General features: G+C 25.8%; 1 protein-coding gene across 1 annotated transcript in view; it reads right to left on the bottom strand.

Annotated features, from left to right (window-relative positions):
• Nucleotides 1-14,104, bottom strand: part of LOC117169932 (dexamethasone-induced Ras-related protein 1) — a 32,717-nt gene extending 18,613 nt beyond the window's left edge. The window contains exons 1-2 of the mRNA XM_033356442.1: nucleotides 14,057-14,104; nucleotides 10,228-10,323 (exon numbers count right to left, since the gene is read on the bottom strand). Of these exons, the coding sequence (XP_033212333.1) occupies nucleotides 10,228-10,323; nucleotides 14,057-14,104 (144 nt within the window). The remainder of the gene's footprint in view (nucleotides 1-10,227; nucleotides 10,324-14,056) is intronic.
• Between the last annotated feature and the right edge of the window lie 7,997 nt (nucleotides 14,105-22,101).

The raw sequence follows: 22,101 nt of genomic DNA, 5'->3' as shown, positions 1-22,101 counted from the left end.
TATATACACCCTTAGACTTAGTCATGAAATTTTCAACATCTTTTTGAAATGGGTGTATCTTAAAGATTTGCGATTCAAGAATCTTCAATTCTTAATGTGTATAATTTACAAAGATGAAATTTTAAATGTTAAAAATTTTGTTTAATAGTTCAATTTTGACGATCTACAATAGAAAACTCTAAAATTTTAAACCAGAATTCTTAAATCTGGATGATTTTGAAGATAAACCTCAAGCGTTTTCAATTCTAAATTTTCCAAATCGAAAAAACTTCAAATTTGAATAATCAGAAAGATAGAATTTGTAATTTTTAAATGTACGTGTAAGATTCACAATCCTAGGTCCTACTTTTATAAGAAGAAGCTTGATTTAGGCCTTCGTAGAACTGACGCTGCGCGGCAGTTTCGGATGAGATGAGTCGCGGGGATATGTGCCGTGTTTTTTTAAATAAGTAGCTCAATGTTGAATAGTTACAATGGAAAATTCTTACTATTGTAAGATTTCCAATTGCATACTTCAAGTTTAAATGTGTTTTTCAAAATAGTGTAATTTTAAAGATGTAAAATAAAAAATTATTCATTTTTGAAGAGTTAAAATTAAAATAAAATAAAATTAATAGATTTTCATTTGAAGATTATTCAATTCCACACAGTAAAAATGACAATATTAATGTTACTAAAATGATGATTCGACTAAAAAAATTAATTTACAAGAAAATAGTTGAATCTTCAACAAGAATAAATTAATTTTGTATCAAAAGAGATCAATTCTCAACCAAACATTCTCCAAGGCAAAAAGGCGACAGTTGAATTATTATTGAACAAAAAATATGACTTCAACCAAATTGTTCCAACTTTTAGTAAAATAATTGAATTTTCAACGAAATAATACAACTTTAAACAAAAAATATAATAGCTTTTTGCAATTGGTGGGAGAAATGATGCCATTTTTTTTAAAACTTTTGTACCACTGTTTTTCAACTAATAAATATAACTACGAACAAACCTATAACTTTATAATTTTATAAAAATTATACAATTTTTTCAATTTTAAAGACGAAACTTCGCTTGTTTACTACTGGTTTTTTTAAATTTTTTACTAAAAACCCTGGCTTAAAATTGTACCAACATATAAAAAAGAAAAAAGTGACTTTCAACCAAAAATTGCGTTCTATTAATTAAGTTCGTATTTAAGCAAAATCAAAGTTTTTTGAAAATCGGAGAAAAAACGGAGAATTCTTTCAAAAAGGGGAAAATAGGGGAACTGGGAAAAGGGCGTTAAGTCTGATATTGAATAGCATTTTCATACCATAATTTATTACATAGATTTCATACATAGATTAATTTTAAATTTGTAACGTCTCTTTCTATAGAAAACGTGCGTTCAACAGAAATTCCACAGAAATTGGGGAAATGTAATTGATATGATTAGAGGACCGAAGGTTAAAAATATGAAGGAGGTTTAACAAAAAACTGAGATCATTTAATTTGTTAAATTGATTCTTTATTCCCGTGATAAAAAATAATTTTTATGAGTTTGTCAAATACCTAGAAACTGAATTGAATAGAATGGTTAAGAATCAATCACAAATTAAATTTCCTTCTTTTTTTACATAATACAAAATGACATGGATTTAAGTGACTAAAGCGGTTTTTTACTTAAAACGAAGTGATTATAGTGTCCTTTTTCTCAAAAAAACTGAATAAAAGTGACTAACAGCCCTTTATATAGGGTAACATCTTTCAATCATATTATATTGTCTACAGGAGGTCACACTCATCACAATCTCAACGTCTATACAATACAGTCTATATACAATCATATCGGATGCAGATTGTTATATGTATATGTATATGTATAATGTACACACAAACACACACACACACAACAATCTGCATCCGACATGTGGCTCATTCTAAAGACTTTATTTGTTAAATTTGATTTTTTCGTCAATTTTACTTTTTTTTTGTCAAACATATATGCATTAAAAAGGCAAATCATAACCGACTTTTATGTTTATCAGGAGAATTTAAAGGTTTCGGAGAGTAGTTTTAGCAATAATATTTTCCACATACATATGTTAACAACTAAAAAATAAGGCCATCTTCAAAGTTGTCTACACGGAGAGAAATCTTCTAATGCCTGAAACTTGTATACCTATGCTTTAAAAGCAAAGGTTGCGAGAGTAATAAAATCAAGGACTGGTGCCGTGAATTTATATCTCCTGAAATTTCTCTCCGCGTATAAATTCAATAAATTTCACTCAACATAAAAGAGCTGCTAATTTATTATTTTCAAGTTTAGTGATCTCTCTTTTACATAAAGTTATACGATACATAGTATTTTAAATACTTTCAAACAAATATTTATACGGAAAAAACGATACCGCATTAATTGCAATATATACCGTAATTCCTGCGCTATATATCGTAAATATCGCATTATAATAGCGTAAAATCATGATATCGCGTACATTCCAAGATTTTACATTATATTATTATTTTATTATATTATATATAAGAGGGTTCTAATAGTGGCCAAGCGATATTAGTGCATTATACAATATCGTACAAAACTCCGAAACCTGCTTGTAGGTTATCATATTGCGCTTTATTTCAATATAGAGGTTTTGCGATATCATTGCGGAATATCTTTTTCTCCGTGTAGAAGGCTAAAAATATACTTTTCAGTACTTTGATCATTTTTACACCGTTTTAACTGCTATAATCCAAACTATAATATGCAAATTCATACATTCAACCTTACATATGAAAACAACTCAGAGGAAAAATATTGCTTTTATATAAAAATATTGTATAGAAAAATGGTGTATTTTATAAAAATACAATTTTTTTGCATACAGCATTTTTCTGTTAATTCATTCTTTCTTTAATAAAAACGACCAAAACTGAAAATCACGTTGATTTTTCATAGTTTTGATCAAAAAGAAGCCATAACTTGAAGACTATGCATTTTTCTGTACATTTTTTTTCATGTAGTCAATGGTTCAAGAGTGACACTAATTTTACGATGACAATAAAAAGTTCCTTGTAATTTTTGAAATTTAATATTTAATTCAGATTTTGAAAAAGTACAAATATTTTGTGTTTAACACATTGCTTCATAATCAATAGGTTTCGAGAAAAAAATCAATTTTTATCTGATCTAATTGTTGAATTTAGCTTATTTTATATTTTTTTCGTGAAGAATATTTACGAAACAATTCCAGATAACAGTAAACAAGAATTTGTTATTTCATCTAAAACATTCTAAATCGATGGAATTAGTATGTATCCATGAATTTAAGTTTTCAAGATTTTACCAACAGTTTTTTTTTAAGTGATTAATAAATTAATAACTTTGGTGCTTCTCATTAAAGAAACTTTGATTGTGAGAGAAACACCAAAGTTATTAATTCCTAAATTACATGCGAAAAACTATTGGGCTTTAAAAATTAAAACTTTTAACACATACGCATTCTATCGATTAGGATCAAATAAAAAATTAATGTTTATTTTTATCTGCAATTGTTTCCTAAGCATTTTTCACGAAGTTTTTTTTTTAACCAAAAGTCAACGATTTTACTAAATCAAAATTGATTTTTTCTTGGAATCTATTGATTTTAGAACTAAGTTTTTAACAAAAAATAGTACGAAAATTTTCTTTGAAATGCAGAATTTCCCAGGTATAAGTCCCTTTTTTTAACAACACCATGAAAAATCAGTTACTTTAATTTTTTGTCGATTTTTTCAAAAAATTATTATTTTCCCCGAAAACCGTTAATTTTCAGTTTAAAAAACTAATTTACAATTTGAAAAAACGAATTTTCAACTATCGTATAATTTAATTAAAAATTCGAAATTTCAATAAAATAGTTGAACCCTTAACCAAAATGATGAATTTTAGAGAAAAAGCAGCAAAACTCTTTTTTACCAACAGATTCAGCAATCTAATCAAAAATTTCAGTATGTAGACATTGAATATATTTAGAAATTAGCCCCATACAATTGTTCGACTAGATCAAAATTCAAAAAAGAATTACAAGATTTCCAACTGAATTTAAAAACATTTTTCGATACAACACAAATTAAATCAGTTCTAGTATTTAAACAATTTTCAAACACTACCAAGAAACGAGCGTTTAATAGTTCAAAAAATTTAAGTGGAGTTTGAAGCAGACGTTAAATATTTGTTCCTTAAATATCAATCCCACATAATATTTAAATGATGTAAAGATTTATCCAAATTTAAAAAAACTTCTTTCTCTTACTTTTTCTCATGCTAAGTGAAAAACCTTTACTTTTCTTTGAACTAAAATAAAACCAAAAATTGTATTTTTTATTTCAAAATTTGAAAATTAAAACCATTTTTTTCTTTAATATTGTTTTAGCCCTCAGGATTTAATTTGGAAATGTTCATTTTTAAGTCTTATAGTTTTAATTCGTCATTACAATTTTTTAAATAGATAATGTTTTCAGTGCTCAATTTTAAATTATAAGCGTTTGAAAATAAGCAATTTTTATTTTTAATATTAGAACGTTTCTAGATGTTTTAAATTCAACATTTACTGAATTATCAATCGAATATGTTAATTTTTCAAATCCATCCAAATGTTAATATTATAAAAGTAATAGTTTTTTCCGAAGATTTATTATAGTAACTGGGATTAATAATTTCTAAAAGTATTAAACTAGATTCAAAAATTTTTAGAACTAATAATATTTAAAAATTTATTATTATAAATTTTTAAATTGTTTATGTTTTTAATATTAGAAAATAAAAATTCAGGGGCATGTACGCGCGTTCAATGTATTCAAACTAGGGGTTTAGTTCAGTTACTAGAGAAATTTAATTTACTTTATATGTAAGGAATTTAAAATGATTTCCGTATTTATTTTGATGGAATTTCACAATTTCAAGGGATTTTTATGAACTTCTAGAAAACTTTAGGTAATACATTAAATTTTATTTAAACAAATTTCTACACATTTCAATAGTTTCAAGGGATATGAAGAATATAAAAAAATTGTGAAGGATCCTAAAGATTTTAAGTTATTTTAAATATTTCAAAGACTTTCAAGATATTTCGTTTAAAAATTTAGAAGCCCCAATATTTAAAAATGTATTCTTATGGGTTTATAAATCTTTTATGTTTTTAATATAGTGAAACTCTGAGACTGGGCCGGTTTTTGTGCTGGAGGAGGTGGTGAATTACCCAAATAAAGGGCCGTTTCGCAGAAAACCCTTTTGCTCGTTCACGCCTGAGCGACCACCGCTCACCCCGCGCAGCTCCTTTTCCTCCTACTTGCGGCTCGGCGTCAATTCTTGGAAGAACAATATCAGGGGCCCTATCTCAGAGTGTCACTGTATATAAGAAAATAAAAATCAAAGACAGTGAATGCGCGTTTAGAGCACGTGCATTTCATTTAAACGGATTTTCAAAAAAATTACTAAGTAATTATAATTAAATTTATATCCAAGGAATTTCAAATTATTTCTAGTTATCTTGCTAGATTTTTGTCATTTTTACAGATTTCAGCGAATTTCTGGAGAACTCTAGGGAATATATTCAATATTATTTCAAGGAATTTTTACAGATTTAAACCATTTCCAGGGATACGAAGCAATTCGACACATTTTAAAGGATTTATACAGTTTGAAGTTATTTTAAAAGATTCCAAAGATTTTCAAGAGATGTATGGATTTCTAATTAACCGAGATCGCTTACGAATAAATCTAATTTCAAAAAAACACACGCAAAGTTCTGATGGCCCATATATAATAATGATATTTTTAATATTCTCATGGTGGTTTATATAGCAAATTGTAGCGACCACTGAGGGGATTATAAAGCACGCCCTCAATATCCTTCCTGCTTTTATTCTCATATTTTATTAATTAATTTTTTCCATGGGTGCATTCCCACATTCTAAAGAATTTCTAGCTTGAATGCTCTGAGCGGTTATTCCGAGGGGTTATTCACTGGGGCATATTAATCTTTGAACATTTTTGTCATGCTCTCCCTCACAGCTGCACCAGTTGACGGAAAGCATAAGAAAATCGATAATACAATTTTTTTAAATGTACAATCTTAATTGATTAAAACAAACATAAACAAAATAAAAGGAAAGAAACAAAAAATAAACAAATTAATGTAAATGTAATTTAGGGTATATTCTTATTTGTTTATGGAGATAAGCGGAGAAACTGTATTTAGGGGTGCCATCAACGAATAAACGGTGGAGTTATTGATGTGGAACACCCTTTAATGTAGGCGAGTGTGTCACTGCTCACAGTCGCTTTGATATCAAGGATTGACGGTATGTTCTATTTTTACAACTTTATGAAAGGTTTATTTCCAATTGCTGACTAGAAAAATTTTTTCTAATAAAAAAGAATATACATATAAAAGACAAACTGCTGATTTGATGCATTTCGGTATACATTTGTATACTATCGAGATGATATTGTTTTCTCACGAGACTGGGTTGTTTTAGAAGTAAGCGAACAAAAACTAAATGATTCAATTCGTGATGATTCCTCAATAATTAGACAAATGCTGTATTTTAAAAACAGGCGAGATATAAGAAAAATTCTAATGTAGTAATCCAAAATAATTCAAAATTTAGAGGAAACCAAATAGCTGTTTATCCAATATTAGCATGGATTTATGCAGTTTTTATAATACATTGAACACTTTAGTACAAAATGTATGGATTTTAATTAATAAATTTTAAAGGTTACAATATTCCTAAAGAGCAATTTAATTAGGATTAAACTTTTTGTGAACGAATGGCCAATATTCATATTCATTGAGTCCTAACAATTTTTGAATCATACGTAACTAATTTTTGTTTGAAAAAATTGACTTATCATAGTTTTTTCGCTTATTCTACATTTAAGCATAATTGTTTTCAAGATTTTAATACCATTACGGATTAAATTATTACCATAATAGCCTAGGGTTTACCGTGCATTAAGGTGAGTCATTTTATAAGGCTAAAAATGATTTACAAATCTGAATACGTACGCTTAAGTTGTACCTTTTTAATCGACAATTTTTGTTTAAAGAACAAATTTGAAATTAGATACAATTTAGAGGTCCTCTATATTGGTTTTGTCTTTTTTACTGATTTTTTTATTTTCTCAATGTCTTAAATTAATGTATAAAATTTTTATACATCATATAGAATTATCCCCCTTTTCAAATTACCATTATTGTGCATTATTTACTTGTTTCAAATTTTTCTATAAGATTTCGACACATGGTGTGTCAATCACAAAATACAATATAGGAAAATTTAAAAAATTGTGAAAAAAGGAAGAAAAATTACTATTTCTCCTAAAAATGGATTTAATAATTTAATATTTAATTATTTACAATAAAAACGTCAAAAAAAAAACAATAAAAAATATAAAACTCAAGTAGGGGACCTCTAAATCATATCCGATTTTGATTTTTTAAACAATTTTGTTATTACAAAGGTATAACTTAATCTAATGTGCGTTTTCTGATTCTAAAATCATTGTTTTATCAACCTGCTGTGCACTGTTTTGGCATAGTGAAAAAAATATTTGGGTTGAAATCGAAAAAAAAGTAATGAAAAAATTTTGAAACCGATCAATCTTCTTAAGAGATCTACTCTTCGATTTTTGGAATTGATAATTAAGGTTTCAGAAAACAGAATGTCCTGTTGGTTCAAAAATTAAATCAAATTTGTTGTACATACAGTTTTTGCTATGGAACAGCAATGCAAAACTAGAAATTAAGAAAAGTTTTTTTTTGTTTAATTTAAAATTGTTTGCATATGACCTAATAAAAAAAATTCTGTTTGGAAATTTAAAAAAAAATGATAAATTTAGCAAAAATGGCGTTTTTGAATTTCTATTTTTTTTCAATTATGTTTACTACCTAGTAGTTTAAGTAGTAGTTTTAACTAGTAAGACATTTTTGTTTGAATCTTTTAATCCAAAATCGAATGGAAGGTATTAACAGATTTTCTAGTATACACAGTTTTTGCTAGTGAACAGTGATTACAAATTATCAATTATAAAACAATTTTTTTGTTCAATTTAGAATTTTTTGAGAATGTGAAGAGAAAAAAAGGCTTTTTCTCGATTGAGTTAAATGCATCGTTTTCTTGGAAAAATTGAATTGCTTTGAACCTGAAATTGTTTCAGCTTCAACCAAAAAAACATGCTTTTTTTTCTTTCACTGAAAAAAAATTCAGCAGAGTTTAATACATTCCTAAATCGCGTAAAAAATTTAAAACATCTTAAAATTCTTAAATCACGAAATCAATTTTTTCCAAAAAAGCACAATTTAACATTTTGAAAATGTGTGCATGAGTCAATAAAAAAATGTTTTTGTATATCTTGAATATATAATATATTTAATTTAATTTACCGTTATAATTTTTTTATTCTAATTTTTAAAAGGTTTAAAAAATTTAACAAGTTTCTTTGTTTCAAATAAAAAACATTTCAGATTCGAGATATATGCCGATATTAAACTTTTTCTAAAATGTGTAAATATGACGCAATAATAAAACATGCTTCTTGCATACTTTTAAAAAATTGAAATTTGAGCAAAAATGTGTTTTTTAAATTTTACATATTTTTATTATTATTCACTACCTTGTAAAAAATGAACATATCAAACATTTGACTTGACTGTTTATTCAATCGGAGATTAAAAAAATATTTAGTACAAAACCGAAAAGAAGGTATTCACTGAATTAAAATTTGTCTTTTTTTTTTAATTTTCACATGCCAATCCACGAATTTTTTCACTGGGCTGAAACGATTCGATTAATTTGAGCGTTTTCATTCTGCCCGATTGTATAATAGCACATACACTGTTCTGCTAAACTGAACTAGAATTTATTCTAAAAGGTGGCAAATAGGTGTGGGCTTGCATCAGAAAAAGTTTAAAAACAAATTTGCAATCGTTAAATATCGTCTGTTTAATTTATTGTACCAATGATTTGTCATAATTTTGTTGACAATGTGAAATATTATTTAGATTTTCAAAATTTACAGTTGTTCAAAACTGACGGAAGGTATTATATATAGAACAAATTTTTCATTCTTTTTTTTTTAATTCCAACCCATACACTCTTTTGTTTAGTTCAAATGATTTGATTAATTCTGGGATGTTCTCTCCGCTTCAGTAAAAGACTCGAAAATTTAAATGGTGAATCATGGTATGACACGTGAAGAAATTCTTGTGTAAAGTACAGTTTATTCGTCGGCGCAACAAGTCGGGCAACAGATGAATAGTTATATAGGACTTGTCCAAGTTCTACACTTAGAGGAGAAACGAGATTTTTCTCCCTGGTTGGCAATGTTCCAAGGTATAAAGATTGTATGCCTAGGATGCTTTATTGCTCTCGTTTTAGTTTTGTTTCTCTTAAAACGAAATAACATGTTGTAATTTTTTTAGATTGAAATCTACTTTTATTCAAAGATGATTTGGTCAGTTAATAAATAAATATTAGATTCTCGAATGTAGAAAAATCATGCGCAAAAGCCCATCCTTTTTATGCATTGCAACCTGCCTTTATATATTTATAAATTCACAAAGGGAAGATTCAAGACAGAAAGGGGAGCAATGAAAAATGTTCCAATTTAGGTAAAAGGTAGGGGTTATTAATTATCTTTTGCTTTCAGTACCGTGTTTTATAACATTTATTCTTTCATGATATATTTGTTTCAATGGTTTGTACGAGACTTGAATTTGATTTATGGACTATGGGGAAAATAATGAATATTTGAATGGGAAATAAGGAATAGTCCGCCTGAAGAAATTCTATAAATTCATACCATCTAAATACACAACAAGAAGATAAACAAGAATAAATATTCGTAAATCTTCCCATTAACTCAACTTATTTATGAAGAAGAAATTTATGTTTTTTCTAAAATAAGGTAGTTCTGATAATTTTTTGACGTTATTGTAATTTCTATATCCATTTTAATATTTTTATTTCCATTAAACTACTGCAATATATGAAGAGGCACCAATTATAATAGATTAAAGTCATAGAAGTAAGCGTATCCTCAGAAACTTAGGCTCAATTGGAAATTTTTACACATAATATTAATATCCAGTAATAGGTGCAAGAGTGTCAGATTCATGCTAAAAAGAAATAAAAAAAGTTATTTAAAAAAATAGAAATGAATAGAAAAATGCAGAGTAGAAATATGTAATTAGAAATTATTCAGACCGTCGGTAATAAGCTTTCGTGTGCTGATCCACTGTGAAGATGTACAAGGGTAGATTTTGTAAGCTCGATAGGATGTGATGAGCAGCGAGAGCCACACTGCTCGCTTCAGCCTCAGCCACCCTCACCTTTGCTTGGCGATCTTGCGCGCTACATAGCAAGTTAGGGTTGCTTTTTAAGCTTCTTTCACACTAATATTTATGTGTAACAAATAAGGGGCCGTCCATAAACTACGATACCAATTTTGGGCTATTATTTACCGGTTACCCCCTCCTCCCACACCCCTTCACAACGCAACCGAAGTACGGTGACGTAGCATCAAATTCTCTCAAAACATAGGAAATAGGATGTTTTTTCACGAAAATAGAGGAATACTAGGTAAATAAATTCTTTCAAATAAAATTAACGTAGATACATTGAATTGTGTATAGAACCGTTTTTATTTCTAAGATTTTAAGTTGAAGTATATTAGATATTGTCAACATAATATTTTTTTCAACAAAAAAAGAATCATTTTTGAACAAATAGTTACATTTTCAACTAAATAGTCGATTTTTCTAATCAAAAAATTTAACTTCAACCAAAAACAGTTGCATTTTCAACAAAATAGTTACATTTGCAAGCTACAAAGATGAATTTTTAACAAAGATTAATTTTTTACAACGAAAGTTCAATTGTCAACCTAAAAGGATACATTTCTAGCCAAAATGACGAACGTTCAACCAAAAAATTTGTATTTTCGATCAAAATATATTAGATTTGAACAAAATAGTGGAATTTTTAACAAAGTAATTAAATTATCAATAAAATAGTTGTATTTTTAACCAAATGATTGCATTTTCAAACCTACAAAGATGAGCTTTCAAATACGAATGACTTTTTTCAAAAATTAGCACTTTAACAAAATACATGTATTATCTACTAAATAGTTGAATTTTCAACTAAAATTGATTATTTTTCAACAAAGAAGATTAATTTTCTATCAAAAAGACATGAATTTTTACCAAAAAACATTAATTTTTTATCAAACATTTGAACTTTCAACTAAAATATTTCAGTTCTAAACCGAAACTGAAATTGTTAAATTTTCAGAATTTCTAACTAAAGTTTTGAACCTTGAACAAAAAAGAAATTATTTTTTAACATAGTTGTTCAACTTTTATCCAAGAAGTTTGAATTTTGAACCCATAAAGATAAATTTGATAGTTGATATGTTAGCTAAAAAAGAATGTTATTTTTAATAAAAACAGTTGAATTAAAAAAAAAGACGGATTTTCAACCGATTTGTAAATTAAATTTGTATTCAAAGAGAAATGATGAATCTTCAACTAGAACAGTTAAATTTTTGGTTAAAAAAAAAATGATCAACAAAAATAGTTACATTTTCAACGAAACTAAAAAAGGTATTTTTTTAAACCAAAAATGCAATCGTCAAATTTTCAGTTTAAAAAATCAATTTCCAAGAAAACAAAATTTCTTCTTGTTGAATTAAACCAAATAGTTGAATTCTCAACTTACAAATAATAAATTTCTAGCCAAACATGGAATGGAGAAATTTGCAGATAAATTAATTAATTTTTAACAACAAAAAATTGAATTTTCAACAACAACAGAATTAAATTTTCAACCAAAGAGGTGAATTTAAAAAAACGAATTTTTAACAAAGAATTTCAACTTTCAATCAGATAGCTGAATTTTCAACCAAAAAATATGAATTTTTAACCAAATAGTTCAATTTTCAACCAAAAAGATGGACTTTCCGCAGTGTAATAGTGCAATTTTCTACCAAATTGTTAAATTTTTAAATAAAAAAGACGAACTTTCTACAAAATAGTTGAATTTATGCAAGACTAATGAATCTTCAACAAGAAAATGAAATTTTTTGTAATGTAGTTCGACTTTAAACAAAATAATTGATTCCTTAACCAAACCAGATTAATTTGCAAATAAACAGTTGCATTTTCAACCAAAAATGATGAATTTTCAACCAAGAAGATTAATTTTCGACGCGAAATAAAACGAATTTTAACGAAAATACATGAATCGTCAACGAGAAAATTTAAAGTTTTCATTAGAAATATAAATTTTCATCAAAAAATGGAATAGTTACATTTTAGTTAAAAAAAATTCCCAGTAGATAAAAAAGGAATTTCAACCAAACAGACTAGTTTTCAACTAAAATGATGAATCTTGAACCAAAAAAATGGAATTTTTTTAAAAGTAGTTTACCTTTAAACAAAATGGTAGAATTCTTTTAAAAAAATACAACCAGGCACTTGCATCTTTTACCAAAAAGAATGAATTTTCAACCAAGAAGATTAATTTTTGACCATAAAAGAAAACTTTACAACAAAATTTATAAATTTTGATATACACAATATCAATTTTCAATAAAAAATATCAATTTTCATATACAGAAATGCGATAGTTACATTTTTAGTTTAAAAAATTAATTCTTAATTTTTAAAAACGATTTGCATGAAAATGGTTCAACTTTCAAACAGAGATGAAGTTTTAACAAAATGCATTAACTTTCAACCATCAATTTTTGATTTAAAAAAATGACTTTCTAACAAAATAGTTGTATTTGCAGCAAAATAATAATGTTTTGAAACATTTGCATATTTTAGCAAACAAGAAACAATTCTTGTAATGAGAAATTGTATTTTTTAAATCATGGTAAATGATTTTTTAATGAATCCTGTCATTGAAGAATTTATTTTTATTAATTGAATAAACTTTGGTCCTCGAAAAGCGATCCACGGCGATAAAAAAGTCCGAGAAAACATCAAATTTGTTAAATAAACAATTTGTATATGTTTTAATTTATGATTCTTATACCTAAGTATAATTAAATATATCTGTCCAAGATTGGTTATTTCACCCTTAAAAATTAATACTTTGAATGTAAAATAACTCAAAATCTTTCGAATCCTTTAAAAATCTGTTGAAAACAAAGATTTATTTATTCCCTGAGGTTATCTAGAAATTGGCTAAAATTTCTTGAAATCGTAAAAATCCATTAAAGTAGAATTCATTAAAAAAATTTTGAATATGAATTAAATTAAAATTAGTTATTATATTTCTCTTAAGAAAACCATTGAATAACTTAAAATCTTTAAAAAGATTTGAAATTTGTCGAATTCCTTCATAAACCTTGAAATTGCTGAAATCCGTAAAAATTCCCTGAAATAAAATTTATTTTATTCCCCAAATTTATGTAGAAAATCGTAAAAATGTATTAAAGTTAGTAGAAATTATTTGAAATTCCTTGCATATAAATTAAAATAAAATAATTAATTTAATTCCTCTTTAAAAAATAATTTAAATAAAATGCACCTATTGTAATTTTTATTTTCCAATATTAAAAACTTAAACTAATTAAAAATCCAGAACAAATTTTTAAACATAAGGAATTCTAAATTTTGTTTAAAACGAAATCTTCAAATTTTGTAGAATCTTTTTAAATAACTTTAAAATGTTAAAATCCTTTGAAATTTTGTTAAGCCCTTCATACCTCTTTAAATTGTTGAAATCAGTCTAAATCACTTGAAATAAAATTGATTTTATTCACTACAGTTCTCTAAAAATTGGTGAATTCTTTTTTTCAATTTCCAAGCCTCTTAAAATTTTTGAAAATAATTAAAAATCCTTTAAAAACCGTAGAAATAATTTAAAATTCCATGAATATTAAGTAAATTAAAATGATTAAAAATCCATAATACCAAATTTTGAAATATTTATTAAGAGTTTTAAATATTTGTGAAACGAGTTAAGTTCTTTAATAAATTATTAATTTTTGATAGCAACATATGTTTGAAAAAACTCTTACTTTCGTACTTTTAATATTTTTTATGGATTTGAACTTTGTTTTATACATGATAATTCAGAAATTGTTGAAATTAAAACGTATATAATTTACCTAATATTAAAAAATAAAAAAGGTTTAATTTAAAACTCTTATAATTTATAATTGTCTGATCAATGAAAACAGTATCTATTTAAAAATTGTTTCATGTACGTATTAAAAAAAGACTTAACAGCGAATAGTTTTAAATTAAACCCTGAGGGTCCGAAAAATATTAAATAAAAAATTGTGCTAATTTTCAAATTTTAGAGTAACAAAATATGAAATCGAACTATCTGTTTTCAATTTTTCCCTTTCGTCAACTTTAATTTTTCAATTAAAATTTAAATGGTTGAGTTTTAAAAGGTATATATATAACGATTGGGAAATTAGGAAATTTTAAAGAACTCAAATTCCCTTAAAATAGTTGAAAATTCGAAGGGTTTGGGGAAAAAAAAGTTTATGAAAATGATGGTCAATTTATATTATTATCCTGAAAAAATTTGTCTAGCCAATTTTAATGTTAAATTATAATTTTTTTATATGGTAACAGTTTTAAATTATAGAATTTCAGAAGCGTTGAAAAAATTCATGTATTCTTCAATTCTAAATCGTCAAATTTCAATTGTATCGAACAAAACATTCTTGAAATTCAAAAGGTTTCAATTTAACATCTTTCAATTTGAAATACTTTGAATTAGGAATAATATATTTCAATTTCTTTGAATTTAGAGTGATCCAGTTTAAAAAATTCTTATCTGAAATTTTAATTCCTTTGCATTTCAAATGATCCAGTTTTTAAAATTCTTACCTAAAATGATTAAATTTTGAAACTAACATATTTTCAAAATGTTTAACGGAAATTATTAAGTTTCGAGATTGCTCAATTCAAAATATAGTCGTTCAACTTTGAACGCTTCGATTTAGAAATTATATAGTTTCAACTCTTTTCTAATGAAATGTTTAAAAAAATAAATTGTCCGAAATTGTTCATTTTTGAAAGCTCCTGATTTAAATTTGGTCAATTTTTACCTAGGAATATTTCTAATCCAAAATCGTTCAATATTTTTTTAATTTAAAGGGCTTTCGATTTAAAATTATTAATTAGTGTTTCAAATTTTTTAAATAAAAGCACTAATTTTTTAATTAAAATTATAAAGATGTTCAAGTTAAAATTTGTCTACAATGTACATATATTTTTTCTTTATTTCTTACTAATACAGAACATCAAATAAATTTACTTCTCATCCCATCCATCTTCGTAGTATGTAAGTGTTTTCTTGGCTCTTGGGTCATCAGGTCTTAAGACTGAAAAAATTAAATTTTCTTTTATGATTCCGAAAAATATTAAATAGTACTTTTTATATAGTAGTTTATATAGTCCTTATTTTCATTAATACATATACAACAGTGCAAAAGGAACTCAAAAGTGGGGGACTAGGGTATCTTTCTCACGAAAAAGTGAAAAAGCAGGGGAAAGATTAAAAATGTATTTCTAAATGTCGAAAAGAATAAACATTCTTTTTATAAGAAAATTTTACATTTTAAAGTAAAATTCAATGATTTCTGTCATTAAAGAATTTATTTTTGAAAATTGGATACACTTAGGTTGTTGAAAATCTATTCACAGTGATTTAAAAAAGTCAAAGAAAAAATAAAATGAGTTAAGTACACAATTATTTATTTAATACTACACTCTTCAGTAAAGCGTGGTAAAAATGCTAAAATTAATCGAATCGTTCGAGCTGAGGGATAAAAATTTGTGGGTCAATATAAAAAACAAGTAAAGAAAAAATTTGAAATCGGTTAATATCTTTTGTTCTCTTTTTTAAATTTACATTTAAAAATTTTTTAATTCAAAAATATTTGCCTTCTTTAGAATTTTTTGAATATTTACAAAAACACGTTTTCTGGATTGATTTGAACCTGAAATTTCTTCAGCTTGAACTTAGGAAACATGTTCATATTTCTTAGTAACAGGAAACATTATTATCGTGGTGTTTATAACGTTCCAGAATTGCAAAAAAAAAAAAAATGAAATCCCTAAAATCTTAGATTTTGATAAAAGCTTTTTTTACGAAAAAGTAAATGATAAAATGTTTCTTTGGTTTAAACTGAATAAATTTCAGACTCGACACATTAAACTTTTTTTAAATGTTTGTATACGACTCAATAAAAAACAGCATGTTTTAGCAAATTTTCAAAAAAATTGTTACTGAACAAAAAATTTATTTTAAAATTTCTTAAATATTTATTATTGTTCACTAGTAAAAGCTATAAATATAAGAAATTCGTCATAATTTTCGAATCTATAGGAAATATTTTGACTAATTTTACTAATTAAAGTTTTTTTTTTATTTCTGTCGAATGCCAACCCACACATTTTTTTCACCTCAGCTCAAACTCAAATTATATGATGGATAACTCTATATATTTAAACTAAAGTGTTCAACTTCTAACAATTTACTTAAAAAAGTACTATGTATTTTGTAACTGTTGCAGTTTTATACTGGATGACAACTTCTGTCTCCAGTTTTCACACTTTCAATATTCTTTCAAATGTTTAAGGTTCACATTTTTTTAAGAGTATTTATTTTTGTGTTTTAATTTTTTAGTATTCATTTTTAAAGATTCATCACTTGAAAAGTAGACCTTATTTATTCATAAATAGTTTATTTAGATTCTATCATTAATTTAATTATTCCTAAATAGTGGGTACACTTAGTAATTTCAAAGAATTTTCCGCGTAATACAAATATTTTATTTCCAAATATCGTATATTTAAAGAGAAGAGGGGAAAAAGGACAAGTTTTTTTAGAATAGAATAAAAAAGAAAAGAAAAATTCAAATACAAGGTGTCCTTTTAAATTAAAAAAAAATCCAGGCTATTTCCCGGTTTTTCCGATTAAAAAGTACATTTTTCGCGCTTGAATTTTAAGCGTTTATGATAATAATAATTATTTATTTATTATATTAAGTTTGAAAAGAATCATTTTATAACTCCAAGAAAAAATATATAATGTACAATATTGTAAAAATGAATCAAAACTTCTCACCACAAAATGTTATCCATGCAAGGGAAATAGGGTGATTTTTCAAGAAAATAGGGGAATAATAGGGGTGCACACTCTTTTACATAATATTGATGTAGATACCGTATCCCTAAGATTTCAAGTCGAAATATATTGCGTTTTTAAACATATAATATAATTTATAGTCGAAAATTATGAATTTTAAGCCCAAAAAGACGAATTTTAAATTAAACGAATTGAGTTTTCCACATCAAAAAAGTACAAGGTTTTAGAAAATATTTGACTTTTATTCCCGAAAAGATGAATTTTCACAAAAAAGTTGAATACAAAGAAAAACTAATTAAAAAAGAGATGAATTATAAAGCAAGAATGCAATAGAAGACTTTTTAAATCAAAATAATAAACTTTAATCAAAAAGATGAATTGAAAAAAACATGAATTTTCAACAAAATAAGTAAACTTTTAATCAAATAGTAGACTCTACAATTAAAATGAATTAATTTTCAACCAAAAAGATGACAAACAAAATAGTTTGAATTTTCAATAAAATAATTAAATTTTCGACCAATGATAGAGTTTTGAAACAAAAGAGATGGATTTTGAACTAAAAATATAACAGTAAACTTTTTAAATAAAAAATGAATTGAATTTTCGACCAAAGAGTACACTTTTTAACCAAAAGAGATGAATTCTGAACTAAAATTATGATAGTAGACTTTTCAATTAAAAAGAATTAACTCTAAAACAAAAGATGAATTTTGAATCAAAAAGGAAGAATTTTCAACAAAAAGGGATATTATCAACCAATTAAAATAATGAAAAATGAATTATCAATAAAAAACACGAATTTTCAACCCAACCATGAAAAAGAACTAATTTTTCAACTAAATGATGAATTTTCAACAACTTTCAACTGAGTTAGTTTAAATTTCAATCATAAAATTTGAATTCTTAACTAAAAATGTAACGGTTGATATCTCAACGAAGATGTTATTTTTTAACAAAAACAGTCCAATTCAATGAAAAAAGGCGAATTTTCAATAAAATACACTGGAACATCGATTAATGCAACTCAACTGATGCAACTCATGCGTTAAGAGTTTAATTATCAACGAAAAAGTTGCCATTTTTAACCAGAAAATATGCAATTTCTACTGAAATAGATGAATTTATAACAAAATGATAGAATTAACTTAAAATTTAGTTCATTAAGAATTTCCTGACTCTGTCATAATAAATTATTTTTGTCAACCAATGGGCAATATTTATATTCCTTGAGTTCTGACAATGATAAAGTCATGCGTAACTAATTTTTTTTCTTTAAAAAAAGTGCATTCATCACGTTTCTTTCTCCTAATCTTAAATTAAAATTGCGTACAATTTATTCAGCACTTGGCATTCATTTTAAATACAAATTTACTTACACACAGGTTCATCGAAAGTTCTTTGCGTGAAGGTAGTATTGCGATACACGATGTGCATAATCCCAAATCCAATTATTGCCAGCGTGGACAAAACGTGAGCTCCCATAACTTCAGGAATCTGAACCCATCCGTCTTTCCACAAGGTATTAATGTTAACCCATCCATCTTTAATCTTTTTATTAATGTTAAGACCTGCAAAGAAAGGTGATATTGGAACGTACACCATCATGGGACTTTAAACAAATATTTATTTGAATTATCAGGGTGGCCGAAAAACGTAATTTTCGATAATCCCTAGTTTGTTCCTGACCAACTTTCCACTTTCCCTGACCATTATTATTCGAGGGACAGCATTTTTTCAATATAGAAACACTTTAAACATAAATTCTTTAATGAACGGAATAAACAAATTCTAGATAAAAATAAAATGTTGTATTTATTTAAAAAAAAAAAAAATAAAAACTTTTCTACCGCAAAAGATGAATTTTCAATCCAAAAGGGCGAATCTTCAAGAAAAAAGTTTAAATTTCAACCAAAAATATGACTTTCCGACAAAATAATTCGATTTTCAACAGAATAATTAAATTTACAACAAAATAGTTGAATCTTCAGCCTCCAACCAAATAATTGCATTTTTAGAAGGCAGTTGAATTTTCAACATAACAGTTGAATTTTCAATATAACAGTTGAATTTTCGGCAAAAAAGTGACTTTTTAGAAAAATACTTGAATTCTTAACAAAATTATTTAGTTTTCAACACAAAACAGTTGCATTTTCAACAAGATTTGAGGTTTTGCAATAAAAAAAATCATTTTCAAACAGACACTTTCATTTTTAGAAGACAGTTAAATTTTCAACTTAGAAAGATGAATTCTCAAATAAAAATGTAATACTTGCTATTTTTTTAACAAAATATATGAATTGCCAACTAAAAGTTAAGGTTCTACTAAAACAGTTGAATTTTAAACCAAAAAGGATGACGTTTTAACAAAATTATTCAATTTTAAACAAAATAATCAAATCTTCAACGAAATCGTATAGATGACAAACTTCATTTTCAAAATTTCCCTCATTTTTTCCTGACAAATTCTAATTTTCCATGGCGGAATAAACAAATTTCAAATTTATTTCCTGAATTTTCACTGATATGTAGGTTTTCCCTGACATACGGCCACCTTCATTATTTTCCAAGTAAATAACTTATAAATAATATAGAAATATAATTTTTATATAGTAGAGTATTTACATAACGATTTTTCCAAAGGTGAAATAATAAATAGAAATGAAATGCGATAATTGAACATTCAAAAGTGTTTCAATTATGATTCGAAAAATAAGTTCGATTCACAATTTGATTCTTAAAATGCAATCAATCGAGTTTTAATCAAACATTTTTATAGAGTAAGCTTGCACATAAAATTGATGCTCTTTAGTTACTGTTTACTTTAGTATTACGGAAACAAATAAAATCTTCATGTTCTACAGTTTTATTTCATGTAATAAAGGCCTTTATTTTCACCATAAACTTATAAGCAAAAAACAGAGTAAGAGCATTTTATGTATTGAACAAGTAATTCTTGTTTAATGATAGATATCGGTTGTAATTGCACCGTTTCTACTTTTTTTAAATGAATTGATAATCCCATTATTATAAATAAATAAATACACACACACATATATATGTATATTATATTAGGGCGATTAAAAAACAATTATTTTGAAATCTAAACATGCACACTAGCCCAAGTGCCTAAGTTGCTCCTTTTTGTCAACATATTTTTTTTAATCCAAATTGGGTATATTTTAGAGTTTTATATTTTTTATTCATTTTTGTTGCTTTTGTTGTCGCAAAGTTTTGCAAAAGCATCTATTACATTTTTATACATATAAAATTATGCTCTTTTAAATTGTCATAATTGTATATCATTTAACGAAAATTTAGAATCTCAATTTAAATGAAAATAATAATTAATTCTTAATAATTCCACATTTTTCTACGATAAATAACTTTTTTTACTTACTTATTTTATTTTCTAATAGTTCAATATTAATTCAAAATTTATTCTGTAATAATAATTTGAATAATAATAAATAATAAATTATTGTAGGTAAAATTCATATACAAGAATGTGAAAGAAGTGAGATCACATTATTATTTTACATAAAAAAATAGTTTAAAAATTATCATTAAATGATGTAATATGATGGCCACGTTAGAATGGAGCATTCTATTTTTACGAAAATTTAATAGGACAGAGTGGGGTATGGTGCCGGGCTTTGATTGAAATGTCCTGTAAATTATAATTGAAATGTGATTTTGGTATGTGTATTTTTTTGGAGAAGCTCACATTATCCGGTTACATTTGTCATTACTCAAAACCGTTTATTACCTACGTTATTATTCGATATTTAATTAATCTGTTGCTCTTGAATTTCGGTCAATGTACCCCATACCATGGGGCATGGTGTCACTCATATCAATGCTGGTTTATTTCAATAATATGGGCATTGTCGAATAAAACGTGTACAATATCATAATTTTTCAGAGTATTGGGAATGGTGGTGCAGCATTTCGCCACATGGTGCCAAAAAATGGAACTAGAAAGAGTCGGTAAAATTTTAAACATGTATTTTAATTTGTGCATAAAAGTGTTTTTACGATTGTCCTGTGAAGTATAAACAAACATTAAATACTAAATATAAATATTATTCAAAAGCAAATAGCTTTAGATAGAATTTCCATCTTATACAGTCAAAAAACACAATTTTGTGGAATAGGTTTTTTAAAAAAATATAATTCTTTCATTATTCCATGTGAATTTTGAATGCTTAAATAAACTTTAATGATTGTATGTAGCGCCAAATTTTAATAAGTCCATTTAAGTTTATAATCTATTGAAAATCACAATAAAGGGAACAATAATTGGTTTTTTTAGAAAATTATTTATGTAAAAAGTGGGGTTTTTCACTGTATAGTATGTAAATTCCACCTAAAAGACTTTGTTTATGATAAAGACTTATTTTTATAATCCAATAAGTACTTTAAACTTCACAAAAAAGTTGCTAAAATACTTTTATGTACAAATTAGAATGTATCTGTAAAATCGTGCCTATTCTTTCTAGTTCAAATTTTTGTCACCAGGCGCCGTATCACAGTTAAACCATTCCCAATAATGCAATGAAGAAAAACAACTCTAGACATGATCAACACAAATTAAATGTTCTTTCACTAATAAAAGTAAAGTATGTCGCAGAACCTAGTTATAACCTCTTATAGATTTCTTAATGTCCCAGAATTAATGTTAAGCAAATGCTTTCGAAAATATGCTCAGAATTTAAGCTTGGACAGAGCATTTAACAGAATTTAAAGCATTTATTGTTAACACAACTAAATAAATAAATGAATAAATATATATATATATATATCATAATTACTACATATATTTTTACAAAAACATTCTAGAGTAAATAAACATACACTTTTTTAAATTACTGAGTTGCTACAGATCAGGTATTTGCAGAAGGCCTGGAAGTGTCAGGGAAAACCTGATTGAGTTAGGGAATTTCAGAAAAA

This window comes from Belonocnema kinseyi, chromosome 3 (genome assembly GCF_010883055.1).
Source record: "Belonocnema kinseyi isolate 2016_QV_RU_SX_M_011 chromosome 3, B_treatae_v1, whole genome shotgun sequence".
Taxonomy (NCBI): Eukaryota; Metazoa; Arthropoda; class Insecta; order Hymenoptera; family Cynipidae; genus Belonocnema; species Belonocnema kinseyi.
This window is presented reverse-complemented; position numbering and strand designations above follow the sequence as displayed.